This window comes from Ruditapes philippinarum, unplaced genomic scaffold, assembly GCF_026571515.1.
Source record: "Ruditapes philippinarum isolate M1 unplaced genomic scaffold, ASM2657151v2 ctg5604_1_1_1_1, whole genome shotgun sequence".
Lineage (NCBI taxonomy): Eukaryota > Metazoa > Mollusca > Bivalvia > Venerida > Veneridae > Ruditapes > Ruditapes philippinarum.
In genome coordinates this window covers 1-19806 of record NW_026858877.1, presented here as the reverse complement: position 1 = coordinate 19806, position 19806 = coordinate 1, and the positions used below count along the sequence as shown (strand labels likewise).

Sequence of the window (19806 nt, the reverse complement as noted above, 5' to 3'; positions counted from 1 at the left end):
AAAGTGTATCAGCTAAGACAAAAATGACCCAATAAAAAATAAACATGTACATAGCGAAATTCTACAACAATAATGATGATGCTTTATTCATATCAATAATGATTTTATAGTCATACCAATCATTCATTAGATAACAGGTTTCGAATTGATATGTGTAAAAAATAATTTAATTTACTAAAACAAGGAAAGAAGATTATAATTATTCTTTTATATTCTTAAATCAGCTGTTTCCATATTGTGTGCTTTCAATAAATTAATGAAAGGAATTCTGTTAATTCTATTATGACTAAAGCTCAAATAGTTACTTCAGTTATTTTATGTATACTTTGTTAAAGATCAGCATTGCCTTGTGTGTATAAAGGTAATGCAGACTTACAAGTCGATCTTACACTTAAACGTTTTGATCATACTGTAATGCCTATCTTAACCTACGGATCTGAAATATTTGGCTTTGAGAACTTAGAACTTCTTGAAAAACTCCATAACACATTTCTTAGAAGAATAACCTGTGCTAGGAAAAGCACTCCAAAATATATGCTTTTTGGTGAATTAGGCAGATACCCTGTCGAAATCATAGTCAAGACTAGGATGATATCTTTCTTGGTTAGACTTTTACTTGGAAAGCAAAGTAAACTTTCATATATCTTATACCAATTTATGTTAAATCATTCAGACCAAAATTATAAGTGGATACATAAAATTAAAGATATTTTAAACTCTGTTAGCAGAACTGACTTATGGATTAATCAAAATACAGCCGTAAATAAAAGTATTCCATATCGCATTAAACTCACCTTAATTGATCAATATAAACAAATATGGCACGATCAAATGCAATCATCAAATAAAGGTCGTATATACAGTAGCTTTAAAAAGTCGCTTACATATGAAAAGTACCTACATTTAATCCCGCGCAATGACTACATTACCCTTTTCAAATTTAGGACATGCAATACAAGACTCCCATCAGAGACCGGGCGCTATGATGGTACCGCTTTTTTTAGATAGAACCTGTCCTCTGTGTACAAGTGACTCCCCAGGCACAGAAAGACATTACATCTTTAACTGTAACTATTTTAACAATCAACGCAGCATGTATCTTTATAACTTTCACTTAGTTGATAACGAAAACAGTTTTGAAAGCTTAATAAATTCAACAAATGTGCCCAAACTGTTGAATCTTTGTAAATTTATCCGTATAGTCTTGGCAAAATTTTAATTATAAAGCATCAATCATATTTATGATAACAGTTTTACAGACTTACCCTTTTTCTCGCCAAAATAATCCATAAAGATACTTCTGCCATACTTGAGTACATATATACTCAGTGTGAGAACTTTCCCATATTGAGCGCGCGCATATCTATTTAATATATCTGTCGCCAATTATAAATTATCCGTAATAATGCTACCTTGTTGAATTTTACCTGAAACAGCGTAATTAAATTACAAACTTATCGTTTCAAAACTCTTTCAAAAATATATTTATTTTATTTATTTTGTTTATTATTTTATTATTATTATTATTACTGTTTTCCAATAACAGTAATAATAACAATAATAATAAATACACCAAGGTCAAGATCTATATTGAAGCGTGACATACACTAATCAAGGGAAAATCTCAAAATTATATTTGAGCATAAAGGTGTATCTATAACTTGATTGAATCTCTAAGTACATTCTTCTATATATGTGTGTTTTTGTTTTTATTATTATTTCTTGTTTTTTTTATCAAGATGAACTGTTAAATTATCTAGAATAAAGAATATCCGAATTCCCCCCCCCCCAAAAAAAAAAAAAAAAAAAACACACTGTAATAATTCCCCATATTGTTTACATTATAAGAAAAAAATATATTGTGCAAAATTATGTATGTTTACTGCTGGAAAACTAATGTATTATATATTTGCTATATTAGAAAATCCTCATATTGTACAAATGTGCTTGAGTGAATAAAGATATCTGTCTGTCTGTCTGTCTGTCTGTCAGGTATATCATATTCTAATTGAAAAAGAAAAAAAAAACATTATAATTTTTTTATTATAGTAATTAAAATTTACTGCTTCAGGATTTTCATGATAAATGTATATTTTAGTAAATAGACAAATATGAAGACAGATACAAAAAACTTAACAATGAAAGTCCATTGCTTTGACAATGTGTACTTATGCATCTACTTTTATATAAAAAACCGGTTAGATAACTTCTCTGTTAATTGTTTGTATTACATATGCTGATCATTGATCATATAACTACTTTTTAATTTCACGGGGGCTAACCAAGCATTGTGGGTTGCTGGACGTTTAAATTGGTCTGGTGTTACTGTCGACCAAGGTAGATCGATCCATGTCTGGTATTCATCAGAATGAACTCGGTGAACTGATCCCATTTTATTTTTGTAGAAAATGTTACCATTTCTAGTCCACACACCTTCCACTTCATTCGACAGTTTTTCCTAATACATGTAAAAACGTGTTGATTTAAACGAGTGAGGTCTTTATTAACGTAAATTCCTAATCCTTTTAATAGTTTCCGATTTTTGAGTATCTTTACTTTTGTGCCCCGTGAGCAGAATTGAAAAATTATTTGTCTAGGCTTTTTGTCATCTTGTTTGCCTAAGCGTCGACCGACTTCTATATCGTCTATTTCTAGTTTTAATTTAGGCATGTAAGAATTTAAGGTATTCAAAACCTTTATCTCCGTTTGTTGCTGGTCTTCATTAATTGTTTCTTTAATCCCGTCAATTCGGAGGTTGTTTATTCGACTATATTGTTCGAGATCATTTATTTTTCCTTTTGTTTGCCTTTCGTTTATATATATTTCTTCGAGTAGTTTTTCATTTTCGTTTTTTTGGTTTTCTAGTGCTTTTTCAAGCTCTTTAACCTCTTGTTTTAAGACTTCATTTTCAGTTTCCTTTTGAAATAACTTTCCTTCAAGAATGTCGATTCTTTTACAAACAGATGATAGCATTTCTTCTTTCATTTGGATGAACATGTTTTTTTTATCATATCTCTTAAGCTACCATCATCTTTTGTGTACACTTTTGAAAGCTTCAAGTTTATATCTTTTAACTGTTTGTTACTTTTGTTTAGTTGTTGTGTATCAGTTTCTTGTATTAATGTGCCATCATCAATATCTTGTTTACCTTTCTTCTTTTTCTGTTTTTTTCTCCTATTGTAAACATACCAGTACTAGTATCTAATGTGCTACTTACACTACTACATACTTCTCTTTTACTTTTTTTCTCATCGTTCATTTCATCATTTTCACCAGAACAAGAGTAATTTTTATGCCCCCACAGAGTGGGAGCATATAGCGTTGCACTTGTCCGTCTGAGTGTCCGTCCGTCCGTCACGCCGTACGTCTGTCCGTCCGTCCATCCGTCCATCCGTCCGTCTGTCCGTACGTCCCGAAATCTTGTGAACGCAACTCCTCTTAAACCGGATGGTAGATTTTGCTTAAACTTCCAGGGATGAACAACCTTAATGTGTAGATGGTAGTAAAAGAAGGAACTTTTGCTGCGACCAAATTTAACATAATTGTGGCCCTTTGTTGATTTTTTCACTATATACTATGTAGAAATTTTGTGAACGCAACTCCTCTTAAATCGGATGGCAGATTTTGCTTAAACTTCCAGGGATGAACAACCTTAAATATGTAGATGGTAGTAAAGGAAGGAATTTTTGCTGCGACCAAATTTAACAGAATTATGGCCCTTTGTTGATTTTTTCACTATATACCATTTAGAAATTTTGTGAACGCATTCTCTTCTTAAACCGGATGGCAGATTTTGCTTAAACTTTCAGGGATGAACAACCTTAATGTGTAAATGGTAGTAAAGGAAGAAATTTTTGCTGCGACCAAATTTAAAAGAATTATGGCCCTTTGTTGATTTTTTCACTATATACCATATAGAAATTTTGTGAACGCAACTCCTCTTAAACTGGATGGTAGATTTTGCTTAAACTTCCAGGGATGAACAACCTTAATGTGTAGATGTTAGTAAAGGAAGAAATTTTTGCGGCAACCAAATTTAACAGAATTTGTTGATTTTTTTCACTATATACCATATATATGTTGTCAGTGGGGGCATTCGTGTCCTTGGACACAGTTCTAGTTTTCTTTTATATTTGACATTTTAACAAATTTCTATATATTTCAATATTGAACGGTTAGACACTGTGGTTTTCAAATATCTGCCTGGTTCCCATTTAGCAATAGAAAATATTTCATGACTTTTCGTGCAGTATGATTTTTTTCAGTTACCTCAGTTCAATAATGCACTATTTCTGTGCGAAATGATAAAGCAGCTAGCTCGTTTTTGCGAAATGATAAATTTGGCTATTTATAAAGACATAATGTACCAATATTTTTAATAGTTCACAAATGTTTTTTTATAGAAATTAAAGTTACCAAAGTATATCCTCATACAAAAACTTATATCTTTATATCCTTAAGACACATTTTAAGTAACACTTTGCACTTATTTTATGTTTATATATCAATATTCCTCGAGTGGACAAACACAAACATCCATTACCGCTGGTACCCGACCACGGTACATCTGCCACGGATAATTACATTCTTACATGGTTCAAGTCTTATCTCTGATAGACAACAGCAGGTGGATGTGGCTGCTACTCATTCTACTACTGCTCCGAGTACCTATGGTGTCCCCATGAGGTTCACTTTATGTCCTCTTTTATGGCTAATATGTGTCAATGACATGTCTGCAACCCTAAGCAATAAGCTTTTATTATATGCTGATGACTCAGGTATCCTTGTATCTTGTAAAATAAATCTGAAGAAATTTCTCTTATGGCATGAGTCTTAAAAGATTGGTTAATTAACTATAAATTGTCTTTGCATCTTGGCAAGACAGGATTCTATTCTTATTGGTTTAAGTTTTAACTTTAACTGGGCCTAGCCTCCAGGTCACATGTAATAGTACTGCTATAAAGTACACATCTTTTGTTAAGTTTTTAAAAGCAAAACTTGATCAATTTTTTTTGGCGTCGCCTTTGCTTTGCATCAATGATTTTCTTGTTATTCATCTGCATTGTCTCCTGATCACAGCACACAAAACAGACCATTAGAACCACAAAAAATCGACGAAGGGGAATGTTAGCAATAAAAATATAAAATAGAGATTGTTTAGTTTTTTTTTACAATGTAACGTTACCATAAGGTTTTACTATATGGTAATTATTCAAGTTGTTTGACAATCATGGTAATCATTTTATTTTATCTTAGTTAAGGGTATTTACCATCTTGTCGACAGTTTGTTTTTACATCAGTAAAATAACAATAGCAATACTCGGTGATGAATTTAAGGAATACCATTACGGTCACTTGTGTCTTCCACCTCATTTCCTGTTATAATAGGGACATTGGGATATTTTGTCGCGTCTTGTCTATACACTTTATCCCAAATTTCTGTCTATCTTTCTATCAATAAGTGTATAGCTATGTATTAACTGATGGGTTGTTGACTCTAATGAATGTGCATTCAACACGACATATTGAAATCTTATCAAATAATGACGTCATAGTGGAAAATTTCCTCTTACATGACAAAAATATACTAAATATAGGTCTAATAAACTGCCAAAAGAAAGCGTGAGTAGTTCCCGGTTATTCCGATACCATCCGACATAAGCCGATGTTAAACGATTCATTAAAGTCCGTATTATCACATTTTATTGATTATCAACATTTTGTGATCACTACCGTATGAACAAATCAATCTATGAATGCATATTTATTGATCGTGCGTGTCTTAAACTTTAACGTGAAACTTAATCGGCAAAATAACAGGTTATATGCGTTGGATTTATTGAGAATTCGTCAAAACAGGGGAGTGTGAAATTACCTCTAAAATTATGAAAAAATATCATACCATGCGATTGGGGTTAGAAGTGAACTTAAATGAAACTTACATAAATATGACATACAATATTCACATATCATTTATAATAAGCTACAATGTTTCGATAATCTATAAATATCATGAGATAATAAATCAATAAGATTTTGTGCTTTATTATAAACAATTTCTCCAAAGTAGATAATATCTGCTCTATTTTTGCTTATAAGAATGAAATAAAGGTGTGGAAGTAACTGTAATTCATCAAGTATCTGAAATTCATTATTTTCAGGAATTTCGGATTTATCCCCGAAGTTTAAATACAACAGAACAGACATTTACTTTTCCTAGTCCAATCAAAGCCAGATACGTAAAATTCAATGAAATACTTGCAAATCCAACACATAAACAACGATGCTTAAGTTTTATGTTTTACGGTTGTAAATTGACAAGTAAGTATAAAGTTTAATGGATCATTTTCTTTTGACTAATTCAATAATGACTGTAAACATTTTGAATGAAGCTAAAATTTGTTTACAAAGATGGCCACTTTTTCACTTTTCTTGTTGCTATTTACTAAGTTACTTTTACATTTGGTTTTGGTATCTTTATGATAAATGTATATTACTGAGAACTGCTCTGTTTTGTAAACAGGTATCATTGACCAAACTAGCAGCAGTTCATCTGAAATGCTACCCCTTGATCAAGAATTGCGATCCGGAAACTCATCTTTCATTAGTAAAACAAGTGTTGAGGAATGTAAAGATCTTTGTAAATCTACAAAAGGTTGTAGTGTTGCCAGTATCAATGAAGAGAGACTTTGTTATCACTACATGGGTAGTGAACTTGGAATATGGAAAAGTACTAAGATTACAAAAGGCAGTCAGTGGTTTGTCAAGCTACAAAACAATGGTATGTCATTATTACCTTCATGAAATAATATATCAATTTTTCAACTGTGCAATATAAAAGTTTGATATGTCTTTTGCAGTATCACTTCTTATGTGCGTGTATTGGATTTTCGTATGGTGATTTATGAATATATTTTAGATCACTTTCAGTTATTTTTCGAACAAGGCTTCAAACAAAATGTTTGTAAAAGAGATTATCAATATTATTTTTCTTTAAGCATGTTGTATATAAATTGACTATGATAAATTGAATAAAAAAGATAAATAACTCGGTCAGAAAGGTTAGTTTGATTATTTCTAGGTTAAGTTCGATTGTTAGTCACTTGGGTTCAAAAATTAGGTCACACAGCCCGAAAATGAAAGCAACACTTTAGAGTTTACTGTTTGATCCAAATATCCTGGAAATGGATCAGAAATGTTGTTTTGATGTTTTCTATGTCAAATTATATGGTTTACTTGGGGCAAAAACTAGGTCATACAGCCCCAATATGGAGAAAGTTAAACTCTTTAGAGGCAAAGACGGTTGTTCAAATATGGATGCAACTAGGACAATATCTCGCTTTAGACCATGTTTGCACGAACAATGTATATGTATCGCATTGATGGTTGTGTAAGCTCTCAATTGATAAAATACATGTTTCCATCAGTTCAGTCTATCTTTAACAATTGCTCGATTTACGCTATCTACTCTACAAGATATTTGAAAAGGTCTCCTTTCATTGATCAAATACGGTCCTATATCAAGAACCGCTGATTGTTTGTTTGGATTTTTACGGAACTTCAACACATAACTGGCCATATCGTGCCGAATGCTATAATAGGCTTAAAATGTTAAATGACAATGAAATGAGCCAATTAGATCCTAGAATACAAATTTATCTTTTTCAAATAATCAATGATGTTTTTGATGGATGTATATTAAAGAGTTCTTTGAGTGAATTTACAGAATACAATCTATTACGGACTTGTGAAAAATCATGACATTCAAATGAAGAAAATGCTTGACAGTAAAATTTTCATTACAACCTACACAGAAAGAGGCATTGTCATTTATGAGAAGATAAGAGTGGGTAATTTTAGTGTGTCCAACTCTAGATAGAGATGATGACACATTAAGAGATTGGTTAATATCGTAAAGTTTATTAAAAACAGCATTGTCCCAATTTGCTTTCCATTCAGATGATACGAGTTTATTTATAGCCGGTCTAAAGTCACAAGCAGGTAATAATAAGTCCGTTTATTGAAAATTTAATGATTGTTTAGCTAAAGCATCTACTTTTTTATTTCCTCGAATACCTACATGACTTGGAATCCAATATTATTTAAGAACCGCTGTATTCTTGGTATACGGACGAAAGACATATTAAATGAAATATGTCGTGTTCATGGGATCAATGAACTTTCTTTTTTTTCTGTAACACGGTGATGTCAGAAATTTAAAAGTTGTCTGGATTCAGTAAAATATGAACCCTATGCACACAGTCCTATAACTGCTAATTCGCCAAAACCTGTTGAGATAGTAAAGAATTTAATTGCTACTGATGTAAAATTTACTAATAAGACTTAACATATATCTTTATGTGTTGGTTTCTCTGTGGGAGCCGCTAAAACAATTCTCCGGTGTGATTTAAAATAAGAAGGAAATGTGCCAGATGGATACTGCATCTCCTTACAAAAGAGAAAAAAAAACTTGCTCGGGTAAGAATCTCCAAACAATTGTTGAAACACTTCCCTCATACAACAACCGATCTTTCGCAATTATCATCACTGGCGATGAGATATGGGTTCACTTTTATGAGCCCAAGAAAAAAGATACGTAACAAAATATGGGTACCCAAAGGAAGTCAAAGACCTTGCGAAGCAAAACGCACCATGAGCGGGCAAGGTGTGTAATTTTCTTTACCAATCAAGGTTTTGCTTTGCTAATTGCCGTACCAAAGGGTAATTCTGTAAATGCAAAGTTTTACTAAGGCAAGACAAGGTCCTTTATAAATTAAAAAAACCCCGTCGACCAGCAACTGGTCTCCGTTTTGCCAAGTTGTTACATGACAATGCTTCGTCAAACAAAGCGACTATTTACGAACAAATCTAAAAGAGGAAAAGGTTGTCTCCTTTCCTCCTTATTCGACATATCTTGCCCATTGTGACTTGTTCCTATTTCCGATGCTCACAAAACACCTTGTTGGAAGATAATAGCAAACGGGAAATAATCTCGGTTCGGCTATTTTCCAGTGTCTGAACATTATACATCGAAACGATAATAAGACCGCATTTAAAATTCGACTTTAATACTAAACCTTTGTATACAACATTGTGCTGTGTATTTTGAAGGATTAAGATAATTTTTTGGCACATTTTGTTAAGCACTACTGAAAATTGACTCAACTGTATTCATATTTGAACAACCCTCATGCTGTTTTTTTATCCAAATATCCCAGACATTTGTAAGAAAGGTTGTTTTTGTTCTAGGTCAAGTATGAATTTGGGTATGGGAAGTACGACGTTGTTCAAAAGTGAACATGACTAAGGGTCTTGCATCTTCATATTCCATTTATTTATAATAGTTGCATGTGTACAGCAATAATAAAATTGTTTCTACAATTTGAGCATCTGTTTATCAAATTATTGTCCTAAACGCATGTTCTCTGTGATATTATAGACCCATAGTAACATGCACACGGTGCAGCAGATCAAAAAACGTATAAGCTAATTTGTACTTCTAATTTATTCATGATTTATTATCTGTTGTTTTTTTTTTCAATATATTCCACCAACTTGTTTCATCATCTTTTAGTGACATTATATCCAAATTTGACGTCAATCAGAAATGAAAGATGCGAAATGGCCATGAAAAAGTTTTTATCAGCAGTTGTCATAACGTTTGATGTAGAAATACGACGCTCGTTAAAAAAGTGAAAGTTTGTGTAATTGTATTCCAAATATTATATACTCACGCAGGAAGAAACTCACTGGTTTCAAGCATTGAATATTAAGATAGTATTTAAGTTCAACGTAGGGCCATGGCTCTGGCTATAATTCCCTTTTTAAATAGGATTTTTCTAATAATTCATCGTTATGAAGCTGCATACTTAAAAAAGAAATAAATATTTCTTAAATATTCCTTAAGTGTCATTTTACACTAGGTCAACACGCCCGCTCAATGAGCCAATTCAGCAATGTTTGAGATCAGTGTTCTAGAATTTGAATCTCCAGTTCACTCTCTTTATGATCAAGCACCGAGTGTTTCCATTACTAAAGCGTCAACTAAAAGGACAACGATTTTGATTTAAATCTGTTCCAGCTCATTGTTGCTATATTTCCTAAGTAAACCTTCTAAAAGTGGATCTCAAAGCAGAACTTTTGGCTACATCGAAATGTATGCGCAGCTTTAATGATATGACATTATCTTGGCGTGTTATATTACGTCGTGCTGCGGGGTACCTTGATGCATTGTGCTTAAACTACATAAATACGGAACATGTCTGATTGATTTATATTTTCTTTTTGTACTGAGTCATAAAAAGACCTTTATTTGTTTGAACGTAAATTAATTTGATACGGTACTACGTCGTTACTACTACTTCCCCATTAACCAGTCTGCTAACTTATCTTACAGCCTTCTTATGTTTAGATAACCCAACAAAAGCATTGCGGATTGGGTCTCCCTGTAGGCTGTCTCCTTTAGAGGATTTTTTGGTATTAAATTCTCTATTCTGATTGCTTAGGACAGGCAATATACGGATATAAATGGCCAAATAAATTAAATTGTATATATGTCATCGGATGCGACAATAGTATAAATATATTTTTCTGATATATTAAATCGCATTCGTTGATTATGTAAAGTTGCATTTCTACTCGGCTGAAACCATACAAAAGATATGAGGATTTTTTTCTTTTGAAATGTGTTTAGGATGAATAGCTTACTCAATAAGGGTGCGTTAACTGGATATTTTAGGGGGAAATAATGCTTGTACTTGAAATAGCGCACTACAAGTTTACTTAAGAATTGAAAAATTGAAATAAACTTTAGTAATTCATGGAAGAATTTGAATAAAAACAAATTTCTGAATTTGCATTGCTAATTTTCAACGGTTCATTTACGTTTCCAACTACATAAGTCGAGGCATAACAAGTTTGTATAAGGATTTCGGATGTTGCATATCATCACGATAAGAACATTTTAAGCTAGAAATAATTCTAAAAAGAAAATATATAAAAACACTCAGCATGGTTGTACGCAAGGTCTTACAACCCACGAGTATGACAAATAACCTCGTGATTGAGTGCTCAAAAACTCTGGTTTATAATTCGCTCTATATTGCATTCACTTAAAGTATAAAGATTTGAACATATTTTAAGTGAATTGATGACATCATTTTAACATTTGTGCCTCATGCAATTTTGCAGTTGAATGCGGTTCTGTATGTGGAAATCATACCAGGATTTTGAATTTGTTTCGTTCTTTTTTATCATTTTAACAAGTGTATTATCTTCTTGCTATCAACAACATGTTTTCTTGTTAACACAGTATTTACGGTATCCTTTCCGACGGCTTACCAAAAAGAGTCGTTTTTTCGAAGCGTACAGTACATAGATAAAGCCTCTATAATAACATCTCTCAGTTACCCTCTAACGGCAATGTTAGACTATGACATACTATGGATTGTTAATTTCGTACCAGGACGGTTTGCCAAATTTGTTTTCACAAATGTTTCACTATCTGAGGTATGCATTCGATTTTTTATCACTGAAACCTTAAGTTCTATAACAGTTCCAATGTAAGTTGGTAAATTTATCATTTTATAATTTGTAAGATTTACGTCTTTGAATTAATGCTGGCCTGACACATATCTTGTAATGAGGCTCCTTAACTAATTTTGAGCTTGTATCACCTTGAAGTCAATTTTGTTCTATAAGTAAACATTAAAATACAATTAATTTGTTGTAAATTTGATAAGGGGAAATGTTTAAATTACAATTTGTTGTAATGTTACTGACTTCACGTTAACACGGTGTTGTTCTTGCAAAACTCTGCTGTTATGTAGCCAAATGTCTTTTTTGGAGTTTTAAAGGTTCTCAAATCCTACTATAAATGAAAATTTGATTTGTTAGTTCACCTTAGATGAATTTCATTACTTTATGCCGTGATGTTTGTATATGTTCTTAATGATAATTAACTGGTAAGTTAGTCAAGTTATTTTGTTTATGAATTGCTACGTTATATATTTTATTTTTACGCAGTGTGAACTCATTGTTAAAACATCGAAAGATGGTAACAAAGGATTTATCATTGACGCGCGGTACAACGATAGGGTATTTGTACTAGAAACAGATAAAAACTTGTTGTTCTTATCAGCAATGCCAAAAACAACGATGTCGACACCAAAGATAAAATTCCGAGCAATTGTAACTGCTGAGGGTAAATTGAATATTACTTATTCTTTTTAAAAGCAACTTGCAGTATTATATAAACGATTTGTATCCTAATTCAAACCAGAGTGCATTGAGTGCTAGCTTTCAAGCTGATATTTGTTTTAATACTTTAGTTTAATTTAATTTCCTTTAGTCATTAATCAAATTTTCTTTTGTGTCTGTTCTGTTTGTGCGTTTTTATTAACTAATTTTAATCAGTTTTACGCTTTTGAATTTAGCTTATCTAATCCTTTAATGCTGTCCGTTCAGTTTCGAAATATAGCTCTGGTACTTTGGAACGAAACGGACAGTAACCACGTTCTTCATTATTCTTTTTTACAATTGTTTTTGTTATTGTCATGAATGTTGCGTTATTACATAGTGTTGAAGTTTTCTTTCATTTAACCTTTATCATTAAGGATTATCATATTAAGCCAGACTATTGGAACTGTAGTGGACGTCGGCATAACACTTTAACGTTATAGTAGACGATTTTATTATGGAAGTCTTTAATGACAATAATACAATTGTTTCTATATTTTCAAAGTGCCGTCTAAGTATCATTGTTGTGATATAAATGTTAACTGCGGTCAAAACTGGTTTAAAGATATAGAAAAAAATCACAACATATAAATGACAATGAACAACTTATTTTCACAAAAACTAAACTTTAGTCACTTTTTGTTAGGTGATCTAAAAGTGAGAGTAACTTTCCTTAGATGTATTACAGGTTTAAATACAGTTAATAATATTTCATACATACATGTTTGGCACAAATAATTGTTTAAATTACGGACAGATACGACTTTTTTCTATTTTGCCTAGTGCATTAGTCCATCACTATGAATAGTTTGTTCATAGATGCTTTTCAACTGAGATAACCACACTATAATGAAATATACGTACTTTAACGCTACAATGTGCTGTCATTGAGGCAAATGAAAATATAATTAAAGATATACTATGCTCAAATTTGATATCAGGAATTATTGGTAATTGCTACACATTCTCTTTTTAAATATAAAATAAACATATTTTGACTTCACGCAAAATAGATATGTCATGTTTAAAACTCTACACACTATAGATGGTCACAATATAAATATATAGTCTCGTTAAAAAAACTGGCAGTTTTTTAAGAAAAGACCAACTCTAATTGCCCTGTAATAGGATATTTTGCCTCCAATACATTGTTAATTCCTTTTTTTATTCAAATAAGCCATAATCAGTAAGGATTAAAGACGTTTTAACAAATTTCTTTGATTAAAATAATTATATTACTCAAAGATGAGCATAGTATATCTTTAAGTGACCGGGTTTTGTTTTCTTAATTTGATTTGACTTGAAAACAATTTAGCAAAGAATTTGTTTGGTAACACAAAGTTTGATGTTTATGTGTCTAAAGAGTTTGTACCATAGTTTGACATAAGTAATTATACATTTTCAAGGAGATAAATAACAGAAAGATATTCATGAAATTCTTTTTCAACTCAATTGTTCTTATATTAATCAATCATACATGAATAAAGTTCAACAAAACACTAAAATCACATTGCGGCTTGAAGAAATGTGAATTGAACGAGTTGAGAGGATTATTCTAAACTACAATGTATAAAGATTTGATAAGATAGGATAACATAAGATAAGATAGGATAAGATAAGTAGATTTTATTACAGTGACATTGTGTTATGTACATACATAATGAGGATATACATATATTTATTTTTACAACACCCGGCAACGGTGGACCTACACGTAACTAAATGATTGAACATTTCTAACAATAAACAATTGTTAACATCATTTACAGATTAATTAATCATATACATTCATGAAGTTATAGAGATTAAAATGTTCTAGGAAATACTAACAGCATCTGCGTAAATGAAATAGGAATTATACGAGGAAACATTTTTTATCTAATAACTTTAGGAATTAAATATTTGTATATTTATTAAAAGATAAAACAACTGTTACAGATATGGCAAGAATTACAAACAGGATTATGGCTGTGCCATTTGAATGTTTGCCGACAGAATCCAATGACTCTTAGATTCAATTCGTCTTTATAAACTTTCGTTAAAGATTTAAACAAGAGCAGATCCTTTCCTTTCACATTGAATGACTAAATAAAATTATAAATCAACCAAGTCACGACAACTAAGCGGTCAATATCTTACTTATAACTAAATCTGCACATAAATGTGAATTAAAAGCATCTCGTGCAAAAAAACTTATTTAATTTGCAATCATTATTTTTATTTCATTTTCGGTAATTTTACAAACTTTAAGACAATTTATGTCCGACGAACAGTTTACAACGTTTCAATGAGTAAACAGACTGTATTTTTCGTAAAATAATTTGGCATAACTGGAACTAAATTTCTATCATTTCGTTACAGCATATACAAAATAAAGTAAAACCATGTCATATAGAATAAACGGAAAGGTTTGCACCCCGACAGGGAATAATGAAACAAATATTGATTTAATTTCAAACCAAACGAGGTGTTGCTTGCTACAGTTTTTAATTATCTGCTGTTAAATTTGACACAAAGAGCATAAGGCAGACAAGAAAGTCCTAAACGAATCATAGCTGTGTCAAATTGAATAATAATTTTCTTTCATAATGCAAAGTTAAAGAAAATTTACTGCTCTAGTTTTAATTTTCATTTCTTGCCGTAATAAAACTTTATGCACTGTATGCCTTGTTAAATTTTGAATTTTATTCAGCGGATGTATTTCTTTGAAACAGTATCTAGAATTATTGATTTCGAAGATAATCTACAAAAAAGACTTAAATCTACCACTACTGTGCCTAATAAAACTGAGACTGCAACATTTTTAATTTTCCCGTTTGGAATTCTTTGTGTAGGAACTTTTTTCTATTTTAGGTGATCTTGATGTTTTGTCTTTATTTACTTACTCCTTTGCTGAGGAAAAATAAAAAAGGTTATAGGTGACCTATTAGGATTCAGACTCCTTGTATAAATATCAGACGACTGACATAGTAATGATCTAATTTGCCAATACCGAGCATGGTCATATAGTGGCTTAATTAAAAAGGCTACAAAATTGTAGACTTTGAAATTTCACATTTGAAATGATTTTAAACAGTACAAATAGGATATGTAAATAATTTTTTGATAGATCATATCAATGTATTGAACCCAGTGAATTATTTCTTTACATTGCAATTCATTATGGAGGTTGATTTGTGCCAGGTCCTATTTTCGGTCCGCAGAGCGCAAGAGAAAAACACGCAAATATGACTAAGTGACCACTTTGTCGCAATAAACCCACGATAACTTTGTCTATATTTCGTGCTTTCGCATTCTGGTCCGCGGGGCGCCAGATGTAATAACGAAATCACGAAAACGCGGAAAACGACAAACTGATCACTGTGACATGTTTATGTCGCCCTTTTAAATTTAGTTAATATTAACATATAAAGACGAAAATCAGAGCTTGCAATCACAACTGCGTCGAATCCTACCAAATAAAAACAAACGCCGCCATCTTGGAACGCAAGAATTATTTTTGTGTGTGTGTATTTCTCTTTTTGTTGGAAATGATACAAAAATATTTGTGCAAGCATCATACACCGAATGAAGCGGAATACTGTTGAAAGTGTTAAATATATATAATATATATATATATATATATATATATATATATATATATATATATATATATATATATATATATATATATATATATATATATATATATATATATATATATATATATCTGGATTTCAATCATTTCCAACAAAAAGAGGAATTAACAAAAACATGTTTTTGTTCTAAGCTTGCGGTGTTTGTTTACATTTGATAGGATACCACGCAGCTCTGAATCCAAGACTTGAAAAACTTTACTACAGTTTAATAAGCTACCTAAATAGATACAAAATGATCCATTCAATTGTTTCCTGGTCGAAACCTATTAAACAGTATAAAAATATTCATTAAATTGAAAATGTAATGGAATATGACATTATTATTTTTTACCATGCAAACTAAACAAAAACATAACTTTTTATTTATTATGTTCCAGACACTCCAGCCTGCTTTTCACTAGATTTAAATGGACTCTCTAATATTAGACAAGAACTGTGCAATAAACGAAGTATGTTTCTGACATCCCTTTCTTATTTGAATCACCCGTTAAAGTCGGAAGAGTTCGCAATTCAAGCCGGAAAACATCAAAACATTGACATCACCTTCATCGATTTCTGCATAGCGTGTTTTAGATATATAGGCTTAGGTAAGTTAATTCTAATATACAAATCTATGTTGTTGTTGTTTTTTTATTTTTTTTTGTAAATGAATATAGATTATGGGTTCTTGTGTAATGTAAATGCATACTGGTAACACAGTAACTGTTTATGTTCAATTTGTGTTTATTTTTAACTTATCGCAACAATACTTACATGTTTAAATATGTTTAATTATTCTGTGTAAGCTTTGCAAAGGATGGCTATTTACCAAATTCTTTATTAGCATCTACAGTCCTTTGCGTCTTTTTTAAAAATTGTTTGAAAATTAATCCTTCTGACCGACCGACCGACCGACCGACCTACCTACCTACCTACCTACCTACCTACCTACCTACCTACCTACCTACCTACCTACCTACCTACCTACCTACCTACCTACCTACCTACCTACCTACCTACCTACCTACCTACCTACCTACCTACCTACCTACCTACCTACCTACCTACCTACCTACCTACCTACCTACCTACCGACCGACCTACCGACCTACCTACCTACTGACCTACCTACCGACCGACCGACCGACCGACTACCGACCTACCTACCGACCGACCGACCGATCGATGGATGTCCGTCCTGCCATCCATCCATCAATCCATCTATCCAATCCAGCTATCCTATTCAATTTTCATAAAAGCAAACACAGCACTTTTAAAGTAAACACAATATATTGATATTTCAGCTATATTTTAGTCTGTTTCTTGTAATAACAACCAGATTTTGCACTTAGGAAAAAAATCTACATCCTTTTTTCCATATTTCTATATCGTATAAGTTTTTTAAAAATGTTTTGAAAACTTCTTGAGTTAATACGGGATCCATACGGACGTACAAATGGATGTACGGAAGACCTATAAGTCTAATTATCAAACTTGACCAGGAATCTTTCACTTTCCTAGGAACTGTGTCTGCTTTTCTATAGAACAACTAAGAATTAATTCAATATGAGCTACTCTTTATTTTTCATTCCTATATTCTGAACATAAAATATATCTGAGTAAGTGTCTTAACCGAATACATTTCTGGATAGTTAAGCCCTCCGTCCACGCCCCAACTTCAATGCACATGCCAGAAAATATAGTATGTCCATGTGTTTATTTAGTTCCACTTCTCAATTCCATTAAACAAGTATCTAAAAAAACACAAATATATAATATTATACAGGCATGTTCTGTGTCGCTTACACAATCGAAGAAAATATACGGGTGACTTTTCTTATTATGAGTGAATCTTAAATGGTTATCAAGTACTTGAACAGGAATCTTAATGTCGATGTGACCTTTAAAAATGCATTTTCGCCAAAATAAGAGGGCCTTTACCCGATAAGGGATATAATTTTATCAATATTATAGGCTATTGGTTGAATTGTTCTTTTACAATGAAGGTCACTGGGCCATTGACTTTTGTGATATGCAAGCTTCATAACCTCTGATCCCCTTTCAAAATTCCATTTTATTTAGTTCCGCCCATTGTTTTCTCGTTTAGGGCACACGCTTTTCTATTACTTGGGGACCATACGCCGCTTTTAATGGAATGGCACGGAAGTGTCACGTTGAAAGTTCCATGATAACCGCCATATGAACACATCTGTGGATGTTTCTTAATTCTAAATTTCACCATTCATGTTTAAATGTTGAATTCTGCTTAAGCCGGTGCTAGGGGCGTGGACGGTAGTTTGCACTTTACAGTACTGTCCATGAACAGGCTCAATCAAACCGAGCCTGCAACATTTTCAATTGTGTTGTGTTAGACCTTCTTTAGGGATTCTTATTTTCTCTATTTTGTGCATCGACGTCGTCAAAAACAATAGTGGTCATTTACATAATAAAGTGATAACTATATGAATATTGAGACTCTTGGTCGGAGGGGTCTCTAGGTATTAAGCATAAATGCTTTTTACATTCAAAATGCTCACCTTAAGCCTTGCCTTTACATGTCTTCTCTTATAAACAAAAAGAGTCTGTTTCTTAATAATGGTGATCATCTTATTCAAAGCCTCTTTCTTAAAAGTGAGAATTTTGTTACTATAGTTACCATGATAATTGTTAGAATTTGCTTGATGGGGACTCATGTTATTTATACTACAGGAACATGTTGGTTCTAAAAGTGAGATTTGGTGCACCATTAAGCGGTTTAACCCGCCGCCTATGTTCCTAAGATGTATTACTTGTATATTGCTAATTGTGATGACACTTTTGTTTCCCTCTTTGTTTTTGGTAAGTTTAAGTCCTTTTTCCCTAGTTTTTTTTTAAATTCAATTCTGCCCGGCCCTCTGGTCCCTACAACTACGTTATTGTCATTTTGTTGACCTTTATATCAATTATTTTCATTTCGATTTCTATGATTACTTATTTTCAACTTTAAATTATAACAACCCGTCCGTGGTATGCCATTGTATCCTGCCGCGGTTCTGCCGGTGGTCCTTTGTTTCTATATTGTGTTTCGGGATGAGTTCATTGAATGCCACTCGTCCACTTGTTTATCTTTTCCAATAGAATTCAGTAATTGATTTAACAATGTAAAGTCACTTCATATTATATACCAGTGTTTGCTTTTCTAATTAACCTGCTTTAAAACAGTATACTACGAAGCAATTTAAGATGCTAAATATTGATGTAATCTTTTGTCTCTGTAACCGAATTGTTTGATATAATTATATCTGCTTATGACAGATACTGGTGTACTTAATCAGCATTAATTTATTTATTATCAGCGGATTCAATGTTTTATAAAAAAACAAATGGCTGTCGGGTTGATAGAAGATATTGTCAATCTGAGAACTGGTAATATACCAGATCAAAGGTGGGAAATATCCTCTATCATCCCGATAACCATGTGTAATTTATTTTATTATACCGTAAGATATTGTAACAAAGTCTAATGAATCTTTAAAAATGCTAAACATGGAGTGATGCAAGAGTTATGTGCCCCAGGTGATATAAGAAATGTTCCATTGGGTACAACAAACTCTAGTTAAGGTGGCAACAGACACTTTCCGTGGTACTACCATGAATGTCATTTAAACAAACATATTTCAGTAATAATTTCTATTTATTTAAATCATGTTCTTTAAATCTCTTTGATCTTCATAAAAAATAACATATTTGAAAAAATTCCTTTGTAAATTATAAATTTTTAACACAAATCATATTATTTTAAATCGTCCTTTCAAATAAAAAGAATAAAGATCAACAATTCACAGGACGCTGCCCCCGGACACAACCAAGCAGGACACCCAGAAGGCACCAAACAAGTACCTGGAGTGGGCACAAGGGCGAAAGGAGCGGGACATGTAATGTGAAATAATATAAACAAAAATAGGCCCATAAG

General features: G+C 32.0%; 1 protein-coding gene across 1 annotated transcript in view; it reads left to right on the top strand.

The window, feature by feature from the left end:
- Positions 1-16493, top strand: part of LOC132754552 (uncharacterized) — a gene marked incomplete at both ends in the record, with an annotated part of 53394 nt that extends 36901 nt beyond the window's left edge. The window contains 5 exons of the mRNA XM_060745192.1: positions 6162-6321; positions 6524-6781; positions 11312-11508; positions 12025-12202; positions 16253-16493. Of these exons, the coding sequence (XP_060601175.1) occupies positions 6162-6321; positions 6524-6781; positions 11312-11508; positions 12025-12202; positions 16253-16493 (1034 nt within the window). The remainder of the gene's footprint in view (positions 1-6161; positions 6322-6523; positions 6782-11311; positions 11509-12024; positions 12203-16252) is intronic.
- Between the last annotated feature and the right edge of the window lie 3313 nt (positions 16494-19806).